At 56.9% G+C, this 17,695-nt stretch overlaps 2 protein-coding genes across 2 annotated transcripts; one reads left to right on the forward strand and one right to left on the reverse strand.

Moving 5' to 3' along the window:
• The first annotated feature begins 6,762 nt into the window (after positions 1–6,762).
• LOC102463449 (C-C motif chemokine 3-like) lies at positions 6,763–10,794 on the forward strand. The gene is made up of 3 exons (XM_006115865.5): positions 6,763–6,976; positions 7,336–7,450; positions 10,594–10,794. The coding sequence occupies exons 1-3, from the start codon at positions 6,892–6,894 to the stop codon at positions 10,673–10,675; spliced, it is 282 nt and encodes a 93-aa protein (XP_006115927.2). The 5' UTR covers positions 6,763–6,891; the 3' UTR covers positions 10,676–10,794.
• Positions 10,795–13,402: 2,608 nt separating this feature from the next.
• Positions 13,403–17,407, reverse strand: LOC102463713 (C-C motif chemokine 5-like). Its single transcript, XM_006115866.5, has 3 exons — positions 16,699–17,407; positions 16,175–16,286; positions 13,403–14,555 (listed from the first exon to the last, which is right to left on the reverse strand). The coding sequence occupies exons 1-3, from the start codon at positions 16,769–16,771 to the stop codon at positions 14,468–14,470; spliced, it is 273 nt and encodes a 90-aa protein (XP_006115928.3). The 5' UTR covers positions 16,772–17,407; the 3' UTR covers positions 13,403–14,467.
• Positions 17,408–17,695: the final 288 nt, after the last annotated feature.

The following is a 17,695-nucleotide window of genomic DNA, read 5'->3' on the forward strand; positions in this document are numbered from 1 at the left end:
CTTGGAGAAGGGGTACAAAGGAGGCGGGGCCAGAGTATCTGGGTCTGAGGTAGACTGCACTTCAATCCAAAAAGCGATCTCATGCTTAAAAAGGTTGCAGATCACAGCTGTAGCGGATCCATCAGTTGCTAGCCGTCTCCCTGCCCCTAGATGGAGATAGAGTCGCACGGCAAGAATGAAAGAAGCCTGCAGTCTAGACCTAGTCTCAGTGTGCAGCTGCAGTCTAAAGAGCAAACAGTGACTATTTTCTTCCACTATTTGATCTGAGGAAGTGGGTCTGGCCCACGAAAGCTCATCACCTAATAAACCATCTTGTTAGTCTTTAAAGTGCTACATTGTCCTGTATTTTGTTAAAGAGCAAACAGAATGTTAGGGGGGAAAGGACACAAAATACCTTATTGCCTCTGCATAAATCCATGGTGCGCCCACATCTTGAATGCAGCGTGCAGATGTGGTCTCCTTGTCTCAAAAGAGATATACTGGCATTAGAAAAAGATAAATGCAAAGCAATGCACATTGGAAAAAATAATCCCAACGATACCTACAATATGATGGGGCTAATTTAGCTCCAAGTACACTTACGTCCGCACTGCAATTGGGTTCTTTCGACAGAAAGTCAAAAGAACACAGGGGGTTTTTTAACAGCAGCAAATCTCTTTCCACGAGGAAGAAGCCTTTTTCTGAAAAAAGCATGAGTGGACGGGGAAGAGAGGTTTGTTTGGGTTTTTTTGAAGGAAGGGGCTTCCGGGAAAAAGCACAGGTTGCCTGGTGGCCACTCCATTCATAGTAATCACAACTGAAATGTGAGACAGCATCCAATCAATGTGGACGCTATCTTTCAAAAAAGCAGATTGCTTTTTCAATGTGCTTTTGCTGTCTGGACGCTCTCTTTCAAAAGAAGTTTTTCCAGGAGCTCTCTTCCAGGAAAGCTTCTTCCAAAAGAAGCCTGCAGTCTAGACACAGCCTCAGTGTGCAGCGGCAGTCAGAAAGGCAAACAGAATGTTAGGGGGGAAAGGGATAGAAAATAAGACAGAGAATATCTTACTGCCTCGGTATAAATCCATAGTACGCCCACATCTTGAATCCTGCGAGCGGGTGTGGTCGCCTCATCGCAAAAAAGGTGTCTTGGCATTGGAAAAAGTTCAGAAAAGGGCAACACAAATGGTGAGGGGTTTGGAACAGGTCCCATGTGAAGAGGGATTAAAAAGATTTGGACTTTTCGTCTTAGAAAAGAGGAGACTGAGGGGGGATAGGCTAGAGAGCTATTCCATCGTGACTGGTGCAGAGAAAGTGAATAAGGAAAAGTTATTGACTTGTTCCCATAACACAAGAACTAAGGGTCACCAAACGAAATGAATTAAACAGACGGAAGCTTTTGTTCATGCAACACAGTTGCCAGAGGATGTGGTGAAGACGAGAACTTTAACAAGGCTCAAAAAAGAGCTAGATACATTCATGGAGGTTCGGTCCATCAATGACTATTAGCCAGGCTGGGCAGGGATGGTGTCTCTCACCTCTGTTTATCAAAGGCTGGAAATGGGTGACGGGAGGGATTCCCTGCTCTGTTCACTCCCTCTGGGGCACCTGGCGCTGGCCTCTGTCGGCAGACAGGCCACTGGGCTAGATGGATGCACTCCAGTTCCTCACTATCTTTTCTACGTCATTGGTGACCAAAACTGGACTCAATTCTCCGGCTGAGGCCTAACCCACCGAGGAGAGTGGCACTTTCACCTCCACTGACTTGCACGCTCTGCCTCTGTTAACGCAACCAAAAATTGCATTTCCCTTTTTTGCAACAGCAGCACAGGGCCGGTGCTCTCCTGTGACATTCTGATCCGGAAGCTGGGGAAAGGCGGCTCCGCGGCGCTACCACTAAGTGGCCAACCACTGCAAACGCAGAGTCAGTGTCAATGGGATGCTGTCAGACGGGTCCCCCGCGGGGTGCCCAGGGATCTGTGCTGGGGGCGGTGGTGTGACACCTTTGCTAATGGATGTAGGACCGGAGAGCTGACAGGCAGAGCTTGCAAATGACTCAGGGCCGGGGGGCGGCCAGCACTGTGGACAACGGAGCTAAAGTTCCAAGTGGTCTGGATAAGGCGGCGGATGGGGCGAGAGGGCACATGAAATCCGCCGAAGCGCTGGCTGCGCAGACACAGGCTTGGCACCGCACGGTGGAGAAGGATCAGGGCATCATGGGCGATCCCAACCTCAGCATGAGTCAGCCTGGCGAGGCTGTTGCCAAAAAAGCAGGAGCAATTGTCGGGTGCATGAGCGGCAGCAGGGCACGCACGGCAGGGGAGAGCAGAGTGCAGCTACGTTTTAGTCATAGATCTCCTTAGCAAAAGCCATGGAGAGGTCATGGGAAGTAAACAAACACACACAGCCTGTCTGGGAGCTGCCTAAACCCGGGACTGCCACCCATGCTTGGGGGGATCACGGGTGCTGGGGGGCAGGGGGCTGGGGGCACCAGGAGGTCTGCACACGCTGGGGGCAGCCTGGGGGCACCATGGGTTGCAGATGCTGGGGGGAGCCAAGGGGGCAGCAGGAGTGCTGCGGGTGCTGCGGGGCCGGCCTGGAGCCCTGCTGGTGCTGGGAGAGGAGGGTTGGCGGAGTGGGCTGCTCAGAAGCAGTGACACGTCCTAGCTCTGCCCCTAGGCCCAGCCTGGGAACCGCGGCCAGTGGGAGCTGCGGACCAGTGCCTGCGGGTGGAGGCAGCACTCCGGGCTAGGAACATCTTGTTACTCCCAGGCAGCCCCCTGAGGCGAGCGCTCCCCAGAGCCTCCCTCCTCCTGTCCCCCCACCCCAGCCTTGAGCCCTCCTCCCAAACCCCTCCTGCTGCTGTTGGGGCCCTGGTGCCTCGAGATCGCCCCAGTGCAACTGGCCCCAGGGCTGCCTGACTTGCCCAGACATTCCCAGAGCCAGCCGCACCAGCCGCTTGCCACAGGCCACAGAACCTATGCAAAGGCACAGCCTTTGTGACAGCCCTGCTCTGCCCGGTGTTGGCTTGGCCCTGCAGGATCACGGAGTCCAGTTTGGTCGCCAGCCTCTGGACGGGCGGGGGAGGGACTGGTCAGGCCCCAGAGGCAAGCGACAGAGAAGCTCCAAGGGGCCGGATGCAGCCACAGGAGAGAAAAGCTGGAGGGCCTGGGCTGTGCAATGTGGAGGGGGGACAAGAGAATCGTCTTCAAATACCTGGAGGCTGCTACCAAAGCGACGGGGCATGTCATGAACAGGAGGAGTGACAGCACCTGGTGACTCAGGTACCTAGAAATGGTATCGGGCATTCAGCCAATACCAATGCAGACAGGAATTTCAAACTGGACAAGAAGGTTTTCTCTCTCTCTTCTTTGTTTGAGATCAGAGCAGTTTCTCCCAGGGATTGAGGGAGATGGGAGACGCTTCTCTCTCCAGGAACGGACTTCTTCAAACGTGAACGTAGGGAAAAGGTCAGATAGTCCAACGGGTTTATTGTTTTCCTGGTTTGGGGGTCTGGAAATCATGTCTGAGCTGGCTAATAGTTACAAAACAGAAAAAGAAAGGATTACAGCCTAGGGACTTCCCCTGAGTCTATGTCACTTCCTGGCTATTTATCACCTAGTCAATTTACTATGCTTGCAACAGTAGTTTTGTTTTGATAATAAAAGAGTTTTCTTTTCATTCTAACTAACCGGCATTGGTTGGCTGTTGTGTCCTTAGGACTCAGCACCTAGTTACCAGGGCAGAGTCCATTGTTGTCTGTGGAGTCCCTCTGTTTTCCCAACTCCAAGGGAGGCTGGGCAGGGAAGAGCTTTACCTTGGGGAGGGGATTCCCAAGTGATCTCTTCCCTCATGATCTTGGAATCACTTGGGTGGTGGCAGCGAAGAACCAGTCTTGCTTCTTTCTTTCTTTTTGGATCTCAGAGGGACTGAGATTGAAGGTTTGTCTCTGGGAACCAGAGACAGGTTTGGCAGAGGTTATTCTGATAGCTGGCCCCCAACTCTGCACACATCATGTCAGGTTGGGGGATTGAGCTGTGACAGGGCACCTCTGGGGGAAATTGGTGGGTGCTCAGTGGCATCGGCAGCCCCCCCTTTCTCTCCCCCAAGCACCTCCTGGCTGATGGCAGCCTCACAGATCAGCGCTTCCACCTCTCACCGCCAGTCAGCTGTTCCCTGGTATTTGGGGGGCTGGGGATGGCAGGGGGAGGAGCGAGGACATGGCACAGTCAGGGGAGGGGGACAGAATGGGGAGAGAGGGGAGTGCTGGTGGGGAGAGGTGGGGCAGGGTCAATGGGGCAGGAAGTGGGGTGGGGTGGGACGAAGGCCCGGGACAGAGCTGCGGCTCAAGTACACAGACCCCAGCACTTTTGAAAGTCAGCACCTGTGTTTGGGTTCGTTCTGCTGGGATCCTTCTTGGACCCCAGTTTATCCAGTGAAACTTGAGCTCTGCTTATTGGCACCTTAACCAATTATTATAGGAACATTTTACTAACCAGTCCTAACCTATTGGAACAACCGGCTCTCCCCAGTCCCACCCCCTAACGTGCTGGGCTACACCTAGCGAAATAACCACTCCCAGACAGAAACAATCAGCGAGCCAGGCCCAGCCCAGACAGATAAACAACAGCAGAGAGGGGGCCATAAAGACAAAACAACCCCCCTACCCCCGCAGTCACGGCCCTTGGTCAGGACAGACCCAGAGTTCAGAGGGGGCTCCACAGAGGTCACCTCCCATGGCAAATCCTACCCGCCCCCCAAGCTGGAATAAATGGAAACACGAGAAGAGACACCTCGGAGCCTTTCTTTAGCTCTAGCATTGTGGGGAGGTCGGGGGAGAGCCAGGCCGGGCCAGCCTGACAGCTCACGCCTGGAGACCACGGAGTCCTGCCCGCCCCAGTTTCAGCTCACCCGGCTCTGGCAGTGCAGCCTCCGTCCCTCCATGTTTCTTGACACTGACAGTGTCTCTCTCCTTCGAGCCAGGCGAGGCGCAGACTTTCTCCTGTTGTATTCCCATGAGAATTACACACACGGCCAGTGGCGCTCACTCAGCTGGTGACCCAACACCAGCCAGGCTGGTTACAGGGAGCAAACACCATCCCCCAGCTGCCCTCTCACACAGCGAACAAGGCAGGGACAAGCTGCATTTACACAGGCCCAGGGCTCTCGCCCATTCCAGTGGGGCGGCAAAGGGAGCCTGCATTCAGCCCCTGCTTACAGACGGGGCGAGACTTCCACAGCCACGGCCGCTGCTAAGTCGTTCCTCGCCGGACAGGGCGCCGCTGCACTCAGTTCTCTCCAGCCCCCGTTGGACTGTGGCGCTCTCTGCCGACGGGGTGCTGCAAGGCCAGCCTGGTGGCACTATTGTCATGCCAGCGAGATGTGATTTGCTGCCTCTTAGTTAAGGGCTGCGGCTCTTCAAATGCTGCTGCAGCCAAAGGCCTTAGGCCTCACAGTGGGGCCGCTGGAAAAGGACTTGTTCCTGCAGCAGGTGCCCTTTAATGGCCTTGTGGGGACATACTCAGCTTTCCACAGTCTCGCCCTCCCTTCCATGTGGATTTCAAAGTGCAAATGGAAACCTGGGCAGCGTCTTTGCTATGACGAGCGTTTATTGCCCCCTCCTTCCTGCCAGGGAATGGCCCCTTAGCCAGCCCACCGGCCCTGTTCGCCCTGGCCAAGGCATCAGCGTGCTCTCCGGAAAACATGCGGTCACCATGTGCTCGGCTTCTGTGTCGAAGTTCCAGCGAGTGCCGCTCCGTGCGTGCTGCTCTGGTGCCACTGCTCAGTCTGGACTGATCTCTCACACGAGAGTATCCCAGCGTGCACAGGGCATTGTCACGAGGCGCACGCTGTGACACTTACACACTTGGCCAACAACAGCCCCCCGGATTTTCCAGTGCCTGAAGGACTGCCCACAGGCCGATAGCAATCCAGAGCTGCAGGCGTCTCCGGGTCAGTGCAGCGCCCCTGAATACACACCCAGGCCATGGACACCCCAGCCTCCCTGGGATGACAGCGGCAATTGCAACAGGCGCCCGCCAGCTCCAAAGCCACAATGCAGAAAATCACAAGTTCCGGGGAGTCTCCTGCGCTCGCTGCCGCTCTCCCATGGCTGCCAGCAGTCGAACACCTCCGGGTGCTGTCGCATCCAGCTCCAACAGACACCATGAGCCCGCGGGTCCCCTCGTGTTCCTGGGCTGCGCCCGGAGAGACCTCCCCAGGACGGACTCCCCAGCAGGCGAGGGAAGAGCTGGCAGCGTGCCATCCCACAGAGTCTGGTCACCCGTGGAACCGAGCCACGAGGAGGTGCTGGGATTTCTGGCGAGGCAGCGGCTGGGCAATGTCCTGGCCCCATGTGCTAGTGCCCGTCCCGGGGAGGAAGGCTGCAGGGTGTGCTGTGTTCAACGCGTCACCAGCCAGCACCCGCACCCAGCTTCTCAGCCATGTCAGGAGACAGGTGCCCCAGAGACCTCATGGCGAGGCCTTCGCCCCTCCCGCCCTGGCCTGGGTTTGCACCAGGGAGCCGGAGGTGACTGAGTTCTCGGCCCTGGCTCACCCACTCCACTAGCCACTTGCCATTCCAAGGCAGGTCAGTTCCCCCAGCAGCAGCCGGCCACGCAGAACACAGCAGCTCCGCCCTCCCTGCCTCGGCTGCTTTCCAGGGCGCACGCTGGCCAGCACATGCAGCCAGCTTGGCCTTACTCCGCCTGTTTCTGGGAAGGCATTTGAATGTCTCAGTTCGGAAGAATTCGGGTCACTCCTTGCGTCTCTGGAATAAAAACCAAGCTTCCTTCTCCAGAAAGCCACCCCTTCCCTGCGGCTCCCCGTGCTGAGAGAGAGGGCGGGCTGAGGGGCAGAACCGGAGGAGGAAGGGTGTCCAGGAGATCCTTCAGCTCAGCCCTAGCTGACGGCAACATGAAGGTCTCCACGGCTGCCCTGGTCCTTCTCCTCAGCACCACCTGCGGCTCCCAGGTCTCCATCGATCCCCGGAGCTTTACAAGTGAGTCGGGCAAGGAGAACGGTCGTAGCTGTGAGGCAGCTCTTCGTGCCAGCTCCTCCCAGCCTCAGGGACCCCGTCCCATGTCAGATCCAGAGCCACCAGCGTCTCGATGCTCCGGACAGGACGAGGGGGGAGGGCTGGGGGGATGAAGCCTGCAGCCCAGCAAGGTGCCAAACAGCTGAGTAGTTCCTTCAAAGAGAGGAACCCTAGTTCTCCCTGCCTTTCCCTTCCTCCTTCTCCTGCCCCCGTCCTCGCACCTCACTGCTGGGGGCCTCTTCTCCCTACCCCCCAGCGCTCATCTTTGCCTGCATCGCGCTCAGGGCACAGAACTGCACATCGGTTCCTTCCCTCTCTTCCAGAGAGCTCGGGGATTCCCACCGACTGCTGCTTCAGCTACGTACGCCGGCGGATCCCGCGCAGCTTGCTCGTCGGTTATTTTCTCACCGGAGGCATGTGCTCCCAGCCAGGTGTAGTGTAAGTACAGACTTCCAAGCCGCAGGAAGAGAGCGGAGTGGGGGTGTGCTGGGTGCTGTGTATATGTTGGGTGCACTGTGTATGTGTGTGTGACCCACATTGAAACGTTTGGGTTCTTTCACTGGCCTGAGGTGTGTTGTTCTGAATCAGCACAATAAAACATTACACTGGATTTGCCTAGCAGAGCATTGCCTCATGGGACTTGTAGTCAGGCCTGCCGATGGGGGCTGGGAGAAAGGGCAATTGCTCCAGGGCTTGGTGACTACTGCAGCAGCGGCCGGAGCCGTGGGCCCTTTAAATCACTGCCAGGGTGCCAGGCAACACTCTCTGGGCAGGTCGGAAACTGGCTGCCTCCAGTCCCGCCCCTTCTGCCCAAGACTCCGCCCCTTCTGGGAGCACCGAGGGCCCAGCATGTCTGTCAACTCCTCTGCTTGTAGTTCAAGCCCCCATTCTGTCTTGTGGGCTTTACCAAGTCATTCTTCCGCTCTGGTCAGTGCTGATTGGGCCTCAGATGGAGCATTGTGTCCAGTTCTGGGCACCGCATTTCAAGAAAGCTGTGGAGAAGTTGGAGAAGGTCCAGAGAAGAGCAACGAGAATGATTAAAGGGCTAGACCAGTGGTTCTCAAACTTTTTGGGCTCCGGAGCCCTTTACATGCGTAAAAATGTATGAGGAGCCCCAGCGGTCCACTCATTGTATGTGCTGTACTTATCGATGTTTCCAGTTTGTCAGCCTCGCGGAGCCCCTGGAGATATCTCGCGGCGCCCTGGGGCTCTGCGGAGCACAGGTTGAGAAACACTGGTCTAGAGAACATGAGCGATGAAGGAAGGCTGAAGAAATGGGGCTTGTGTAGTTTGGAAAGGAGAAGACTGACAGGGACCAGGAGAGCGGTTTTCAGGCATCTACAAGGGTGTTGTTGTGTCGTTTGGAGTTTCAGAATAGGAAGAAATCAGTGGAAAGGCAGAAAGCTGGAGTAGTTGCAAGTGTCCATTTTATTGCATAGCACAGAACTAACTAGAACAAGCCCAAACCAGCTGGGCTGACCCCAGTGACAACTCAATTACTACAACAAGATCTACATCTACAACCCAATATACAACAGGTGTCACAGAGAGGGGGAGGGGAAATTGTTCTCCTTGGCCTCTGAGGACAGGACAAGAAGCAATTGGCTTCAACTGCAGCCAGGGAGGTTGAATAAAGCCACATCACTGGTCCAGCAGTGCGAGGCCAATTGTGTTATTTACGGGCAGGAGGAGTCAGGTTACCTGGGCCCGCTCCCATCACAAAGGTGAAGGTTATTTAATTAATGAGACCCTCTCATGCACCGTCCTCTCGCCCACGGGAGTCTTGCAGCAAACTCTGCAGGGGAAGAAGTCACTGTTCACCAGAACACACCGACACCAGCAGACCCAGCAGCTGGAGGCTGGAGCACATGGCTTGGGAGGAGAGGCTGAGGGAGCTGGGCTTGTCTAGTCTGCAGCAGAGAAGAGTGAGGGGGGATTTGAGAGCAGCCTGCAACTCCCTGAAGGAGGGCTCCCAAGAGGCTGGAGAGAGGCTGTTCGCAGTGGTGGCAGATGGCAGAACCAGGACATTAGGTAAAACTTCCTGCCTGTCAAGGTGGTTAAACACTGGAATAAGTTGCCCGGGGAGGTTGTGGAATCTCCATCTCTGGAGACTTTTAAGAGCAGGTTGGACAGACACCTGCCAGGGGTGGTCTCAGTGCTTGGTCCTGCCGGGAGGGCAGGGGACTGGACTTGATGACTCGCGAGGTCCCTTCCAGTCCTAGCGTTCTATGCTCTATAACCGGCAGAGGATGATCTCACCCATGATGCAATGTTGATTTCCCTCTGACCAAGTTCTCTATAGTGAAACCAGACTCTGGTTCCATGACAAAAAACGTGGTCCAGCCATGGACACTAGTCCACCGGGGAGCAATCGAGGGCACCAGATTCTTAACTACAACTGCCATGCGGCAACATGCCCCAATGAGAAACCAAAATCCGAAATCTTTAGGGTCATTCAAGGAACCAAAGTCAAACGCCGCGGATTCTCTTTCTTTCACTTGATGGGGGAACAAACCAGGGAGTTATTTGAAAATGGAGGTTTATTGGAATTTCTGCCCCATGAAAATGTTGCCATTCCAATGCTTTGTTCCGACTTGGGATGAAAATAAATGTTGCGATTTGACATGGGCTAGAAAGTCTCAGTTTCACTCTGACCCTAACCCAGCTTTTCTCGTCTGGAAGAGCTCCCGGGAGGGCAGAGGAGGTTAAGGAGGAAAATAAAACATGGCCCCCAAGCTCTGAGCAGAGAAACTGTTGCAAAAAGTATTACGTCTCAGAGGGGGAGCCGTGTTCGTCTGTAACAATGAGCCGTCTTGTGACACCTTAGGGTGTGTCTAGACTACAGGGTTTTGTCGACAGATACTGTCGACAAAGCTTCTGTCAACAAAGAGCGTCTAGACTACATCCAGTTCTGTCGACAAAGCAAGCCGCTTTGTCGACATAACAGTGTGGACGCAAAGGGCAGTGTAGATGCAATAATGCCTTCTATAGACAGAACTCTGTCAACAAAAGGCGTTATTCCTCGTAGAATGAGGTTTACATACGTCGACAAAACTGCTGAGTTATGTCGACGTTATGTCGACATAACTCAAAGGCAGTGTGGACGCAGGTCTAGTTTTGTCGACAAAAGTCCACTTTTGTCGACAAAGCCCTGTTGTCTAGACACACCCTTAGAGACTGACAAAAACATGGAGCATCGCAAGCTTTTGTGAGTAAAACCCACTTCATCAGATGGGTTGGAGTGGCTCATGCATTTGCCCATGGAAGCTGGTGACACTATGTATCGCTGTTCGTCTCTAAGGTGCTGTGGGACAAAAAGGACTAAGGGCCTAGCAGGGCTCCTATCGAGGGCTGTGAGGAGGGTCAGGAAGTGCGAGGACGGAAAGGCATCAGTACGTGGGGCCGGTGGGCTACAGAGGGTCGGCAGGAGGATCTGACAGAGAATCCTCCGGGGTGAAAGACCAGCAGGAAGGAAATCGGCTGGGCTCTGCGGGGGAATTGCTGAGGGTGCATTTGGGAGAGGGGGCGATTGGTTCTCCACAAAGCCCCGCTCGCTGTGACATCTATTTCGCACTGCACAGGTTTACCACGAGGCAGGGACGCCTGATCTGCGCCAACCCCAGCGATGCCTGGGTTCGTGAGTACGTTACCAGCCTGTCGTGAGCACCACTTCTGGCGAGGGGCCTGGCAATGGGCCATTCCCGCCGGTGCCCCTGTGCTGTGCTGCAGGCACTGAACTGTCGGCAACAGCCATGGAATAAAGCCACATCCCTGGTACAGCAGCGCGAGGCCAATTGTGTTATTTACGGGCAGGAGGAGTCAGGTGACCTGGGCCCGCTCCCATCACATAGGTGAAGGTTATTTAATTAATGAGACCCTCTCATGCGCTGCCCTTGCTCCCAGGGCCAGAAGGGAGTCTTGCAGCAAACTCTGCAGGGGAAGGAGTCCCAGAGCACACTGACACCAGCAGGCCCAGCAGCTGGGGGCTGGAGCACATGGCTTGGGAGGAGAGGCTGAGGGATTTGGGCTTGTCTAGTCTGCAGCAGAGAAGAGCAAGGGGGGATTTGAGAGCAGCCTGCGACTCCCTGAAGGGGGGTCCAAAGGGGCTGGCGAGAGGCTGTTCTCGGGGGTGGGGAACAGCAGAACAAGGAGCAATGGGCTCAAGTTGCAGCGGGGGAGGTCTGGGTTGGAGATTAAGAAAAGCTGTTTCCCTAGGCGGGTGGGGAAGCGCTGGGCTGGGTTCCCTGGGGAGGGGTGGAATCTCTATCCCTGCTTGACAAAGCCCTGGCTGGACTGATTTCGTTGGGGCTGGTCCTACCGTGGGCAGGGGACTGGACTCGATGCCTCCTGAGGTCTCTGCCCATCCTGGGGTTCTAGGATGCTGGCGCATCTATTGAGAGAACCCCCAAGTGGTGATGATTGACACCCAGAGGAGCCAGCTCTGCACTCCTGTCAGGGGTGGGGCCTCAGAAAGAAGGGGCGGGGCTATGCCATCCAGGTGGCCTGTTTGCCCCTCCCCTCAGACCCACCTGGCCCTCTGGTGGCCATTCTACAGACACTGTGGCAGCAGCGGCCGGCAGCCCTTTAGATTCGCTGGGCCCTGGGACATCTGCCCCTTTGCCCGCCCTTGTCGACGGGCTGTGGGTCCCTGAGCCCCACCGGATGCTGCTCCCACAGCTGGTCTATACACCGATCCAAAGGCAGCGCGTCTCTCCTGTCTGCCCTGTCTAACGGCAGCTCCAGCCACCGCACCTGGCTCGGCCGTGGTCGCCGCGACTCGAGATGCAAATCCCTTCCCTCCACGTGGGCACTAAGCTCAGGTTCCCCCGCTCCCCGGGAGTGATGTGCCCAGAGGGGCGCATGGACGTGCAGTTTGGAACAGGACACGGGTTTGCAGTGGCGAGAGTCATTAGCCACTGAAACCATTTACCTAGGGGTGGGGCTCCACCACTGGCCACGTTGGAATCAGGACAGGCTGTTTGTCTAAAACATCTGCTCCCGCAATGACTGGGAGGAGGCGGGGCTGGGCGGCAGCCCTCTCTCCTCTGCCACAACGCTCTGAGAGGCCCTGGCCCAGGCGTTTTGCGCCGCGCCCGGCGCTGGTGCAGCCCTGTAGGGACAGCGGCCTGCGCTCCCAGCACAGCTGAGCGGAAGGGGGCCAAAGTCACAGAGGGGCACTGAGAGCCACGGAACCAAACTGAACCCTGGGTATCCGGGAGCCCACGTCTAGCACCCCTGGGCCCTGAGTTCCTGCACCGGGAGCTGAGGCTGGGTGCGGAGCTTTGGGAGGGAAGGAGCCGTTCGGAGGCAGGGAGGACGAGGTGGGGTCTCAGCTTTCCTTACGCAAGACCCGCGCCTTGGAAGAATGCTAGGACACTGCTGAACGCCACCTGGATCGTGCCGCAGGCACCCTGGCTTCCCCGGGCCCCTGCCTCCCGCAGTGCCCAGGGATGGGGCTCCAAGTGAGCTCAAGCTGAGGGTAAATAGTGTCAATCCCCCTGGAGTGTGTGTGGGGGGCAGGACAGGCTATGGGAGAGCTACCGGTGCACTCACCGAGCTGCTAGTCCATGGGCCCCTCTGCGCTGGTTGCTCAGTTCGGGGCCCAGGCTGTGCGGACTCTGCTCTACACACGGTTCATTTCCTCATGGGGCTTTCCCCGACCGTCCTCACTGCAGAGCGATCCCCAGGGAACTTCCCTTCCAAGTCCTCCTGCCAGGCCGGGGCTCTGGTCCCTGAGCTTTGCCTCTGCCGACTGGAGGTCACCGCTGTCCGCACACCACACCTGGGCCCGGCATCACAGTCTGGGAGCTGAGGGTACGTCTAGACTACAGGCTTTTGTTGACAGAAGCTTGGTCAACAGACACTGCTGACAGAGCTTCTGTTGACAAAGAGCGTCTAGACAGGCAGTTCTGTCGACAAAGCCGCTTTGCCGACATGACAGTGTAGACGCAAGGACAGTGTAGATGCAATAGCGCCCTCTGTCCACAGAACACTGTCGACACAAGGCGCTATTCCTCGTAGAATGAGGTTTACCACCGTCGACAAAGCTGCCGCCTTCTGTCGACGTTATGGTGACAGAACTCGGCGGTAGTGCAGAGGCAGGTCTAGTTTTGTCGACAAAACCCTGTTGTCTAGACATACCCTGAGGGTCAGACAGGCCCATCGGCTCCTCATCTGACTTCCCATCCCGCGGGCAAAGCATCCCGTGGCCCACAGTTCCCCCCCACCCCAGAAACTGCTGGGCCTGCTCAGAATGCCTGCACACCGGGCCGCTGCATCCCCCAGAGCAGAGCAGGGCTCAGTGGTCCGGGCTGGCCCAGGCTGCCCCTGCGTGGCCCCCCGCAGACAGGGCCTAGGGAAGGGGGTTCCATTGCGGGGCGTAAGAAATGGACGGGGTCAGGTCTCTGAGAATCAGGGAAACAGGGAGACACCGGGGAAAGGGCCAAGTGGGCTGGACCCAGGGTCCCTCCAGCCCATCACTGCCTGCGGCCGGAGCCAGGCCCTGGGGAAGGAGTCAGACCCTGAGGCAGCTGACGTGGGATGCTCCGTCAGGCCCAGGGCTCATCCTGCCCCGGCAGTTCGAGGTTGGTTTAAACCCGGTGCCAGGCACTTTGGAGCGCAAGGAGAGAGAGGCAGCACTTCACGGAGAGGAGAACATTTTTATTCCTTGAAACCAGCAAGTGGCAGCATGTCAAACAGAAAGCTGAGGGTGGCTGGTCCATAGCCCCCCCCCCCCCCCGGCCCCCGATAAATATCAGGCCAATAATCTTACTGCATGAGCTGAGTTGTATCTGTTGTCCTAACGCGCTTCTCAGACGTGCAGACAGTGTCACGCAGGTGCAAGCCGGGGCTACTTCCCCCCTTCCTGGAATGCGACCGCCTCTGGGTAACGTCTCTGGGTGACCGCCACCTGCTCCCAAGCTGCACAGAGCTTAGAGCAGCAAGGGCAGGGGAAGCCCCGTAACCATTTGAGACCACAGAGGGAAGTCAGGGAAATAACTGAAATGGCATTTAGCCAGGCGAGGAAGAATAACACCAAACTTTTCAACTGCACTTCCCATCAGACCTCTTCACCAGAGAGGTCAGACTCATTAGCTATTTCACAACTGGGGAAACTGAGGCACCAAGCAGGGCAGTGACTTGCCTATAAAGCCCGGTATCCTGAGTCCCAATCCAGTGCTCTAACTGCTAGGTAAGACTGCCTCACAGGCAGTTACATCTATGGGCCATAGGATTTTTAAAGCCCATACGTGCTCAGGGCCTTGTTTGTGCCAGAAAGGAGGAACATCGAGAGCAGCAGCGAGTCTTTCACATTATAAACACAATAGCTGAGAAGGTCTCTAAAGTGCCAGCTAGCCGTGGAAGCGCAGCGGCGGCGTGGGAGTTCCTTGGACCGCGCAAGAGCCCCTGGCGTGGGCAATGCTCCAGGACGTGCGCCAGGTCTCCAGCAGCCCCTCACTTCATTTCCAAGTAATTCACGTAATCCTTGACCCACTTGGTGTCCGGGTTGGCGCAGACTTGTTGGTTCTTTCTGGTGACAAATCTGTGCAGAACGAGAGAGACGGGGGGTGAGAACACTCCTGGGGGTGGAATTTGCTGTGGAGTAAGCCGGGCCCGGGGAGTTGGATGCCCCCTTTGTCCATGGCCATGGTTCCCTGTTCAGGACTCCTCAAGGGCTTCAGCCCAGACCCCAAGCCCATGAATCCCAGGCCTCATGGTACCTGACTGCCCCGTGGCCTATTAAACCACGCCAGGGCTGGGAGCCCTCTAAAGGTCTATTCAGAAAAACACCCCAACGCCAGCTGCTCACAGATCCAGTCCCCCTGGGGGGGAGACTGGAAATTGTGGCCTGTCTCAGGTCAGCCTGGTTCTCTGCTTATTGCACCCCTGGGAGAAGAGCCTGCAGCCTGACCCAGCAGCGTTTGGCTGCAGTGGGGGGTCACATCCTGCTTTCCCCCTTGGGCTCTGGCTGATCCGGGGAAATGCTGTGTCAGGGCAGCGGATCTGATCCCCGGGTTCAGTGCAAATCCGAGCACCTGGCATGACAGCTACATGCAGAGCAGTAAGCGGTGGGGGCCAACCCTCTGGCCAGGCGCGTTTACACAGGAAGTGAGTCCCGTGTGGACGCTAATTCCAGTTCAGTTTAAGGCCACGTCTAGACTCACAGGGTGTGTCTAGACTACAGGGTTTTGTCGACAAAAGTGGACTTTTATCGACAAAACTAGACCTGTGTCTACACTACCGCTGCGTTCTGTCGATAGTAAGTCGACAGAAGGCGGCAGTTTTGTCGACGGCGGTAAACCTCATTCTACGAGGAATAACACCTTGTGTCGACAGAGTTCTGTGGACAGAGGGCGTTATTGCATCCACATGCTGCTTTTTCGAAAGAGAGCATCTCGACTCTCTCGAAAAAGTGGTTTGCTTTGTCGACAGAACTGGCTGTCGTCTAGACGCTCTTTGTCCACAGAGGCTTTGTCAACAGTATCTGTCGACGAAGCCTGTAGTGTAGACGGACCCCCAGTGCTGGGGGGAATGCAGAGAGCTCTCCTGTCGGCACAATGAAACCACCTCCGCCCGCAGCAGAAGCTCCGTGGGCAGGAGCAGCCCTCGCACCACACGTGCTTATGTCAGTGTAAGTTGACTCACTCGGGGGCGGACTATTCATAGACTCATAGAACCCCCGGGCTGCAGAGACCTCAGGAGGCATCAAGTCCAGCCCCTGCCCAAGGCAGGACCAACCCAACGCAAACTATTCACACCCCTGAGCCTCATACATTTTGCCAACCCAGACTGTGGTTTGCCAACACAGCCTCACTCCACGTCAAAGCAACATAAGGGCCCCCAGAAACTGCCGCCATTGAACACACTCACCTTTGTCTGCACTAGGTGTGAAATGGCGCTTACAGCACAGTTAACACCCTCGCTAGCTTCCCCAGGGCTTGTCTACAGGGGAGGTTTCACCTGGAGAGTTCTCCCTCCCCAAGGGGATACCCTATCCCCCTCAGAGCCGCCTTTTCCCAGCTTCCCTCACGCCCCTCCCCAGGCCACATCGCCTCCCTGGGAAAAGCCTCTTGCCCCGGAATCAGAGCGGCCCCGCAGGGAGCTAGAGGGTGGTCCCAGGGGTAAAGGGCACTGGCAGGCCGGCGAGGCCCCGGTACTTACACCACAGCGGGCTGGGAGCACTTGCCGCTGGTGTAGAAATAGTCCTTCAGGTGGCCCTGGGGGGGCTTCCGGGAGGCGTAGCCGAAGCAGCACACGGACGTGTCGGACCCCACTGAAAGAGATTGACCGTCTGGAGGTGAGGGGCGCAGAACAGGCGTCCCCGCACAACCGGGGTGGCTTGTCCCTCCCGCAACAGCGGGGCGGCCCCGTTTCCACACCACACACCGAGCCAGGCTCTCAGGAAGGGGAGCCCAGCCAGAGCCGTTAGCCTCCCCTGAACTCCAGCACCTACTCCACACGAGACAGATTCGACGCCCACCCCATCCCCCTCCCAGCCCCCATCTCCAGGTCCTCCAGTAAACCTGGCAAGAGCCAACTGATAATCCCAACAGCCCTGTGAGGAGACACTGAACCCAGCCTGCCGGGGGCTCCCCTCCATCCCAGAGGCAGCGAAAAGGCCACCACGCCCAGCGGCATTCAGGCTTGACAGGGGCGCTCGACCTGGGCAGAGAGGCGGGACTCACGTGGGGCGGCGGAGGCCTGGGAGCAGAAGGCCGCGACGAGGAGGATGGTGAGGGCAGCCACGGAGACCTTCATGCTGCTTTGGGGTGAGCCGCAGGAGCAGAACCAGGGCAAGGAGTCCTGCTAGACGATGATACTGGCCTGCCGGGCAAGGCCCTGGTTTTATAGGGGAGCAGCGAGGGTCCCAGCCTGCCCCATGACGTCAGCTCCCCGGCCACGATGCGCTGTGGGGAGCAGGGGCGTGAAAGCTGCTGCACCTCACCTCAGGAAATACAAGAATAGTCTTTGCAACCGGCTGAGGTCAGTTTCAACATCGCGGGGGGAAGGGAGGGAGGGGACACGGGCGGGGAGGGCTCCCCAAGGCAGGATATGAAGCAATCACTGCCTGTGTCACTGCAGGCCCAGCATCGAGCGCACCCTCGGGCAGAAGGGCTGCTCCTCCAGAGCACCATGTCCACCCTGGGGCCGCCCAATGGCCCATCTCGCCCAGGGCCGGCCGGTGTCCGTGCCCCAGAGGGAGGGAACAGAACAAGGAATCACCAAGTGACCCAGCCCCCGTCCCCCGTTCCCAGCCTCCGACAGGCTCGGGACCCATCCCTGCCCAGCAGGCTGGCCCGTTATAGTCTGGGCCTTTCCAGCGCCCTCTCGCCGGTTGGGGAGGGGGGAACCCAAAGCACCACGCTCCTTTACAGGCAAATAGACAGAGCCCTAGAGAACGGGAGGGGATAGAGGACTGGCCTGATCAGGCGTCTGTGACAGCCTCCCCCCTTTCTCTAGGCAAGAACTGTGGGCCACCTGCAGTTCTAAGGCTACATCTACATTGCATCCCTCTTGCGTAAAAACCTATGCAAATGAAGTGCGGATTAACATACTTCCATGCTTCATTTGCATGATTAATTAGGGGCCATTTTTGCACATAAGCCTATTGTGTAAAAAGGCCCCCTAATTAATTATGCAAATGAAGCACAGCAATATGCTAATCTGCGCTTCATTTGCATA

This window comes from Pelodiscus sinensis, chromosome 21, assembly GCF_052426305.1.
Source record: "Pelodiscus sinensis isolate ZL-2025 chromosome 21, ASM5242630v1, whole genome shotgun sequence".
NCBI lineage: Eukaryota > Metazoa > Chordata > Testudines > Trionychidae > Pelodiscus > Pelodiscus sinensis.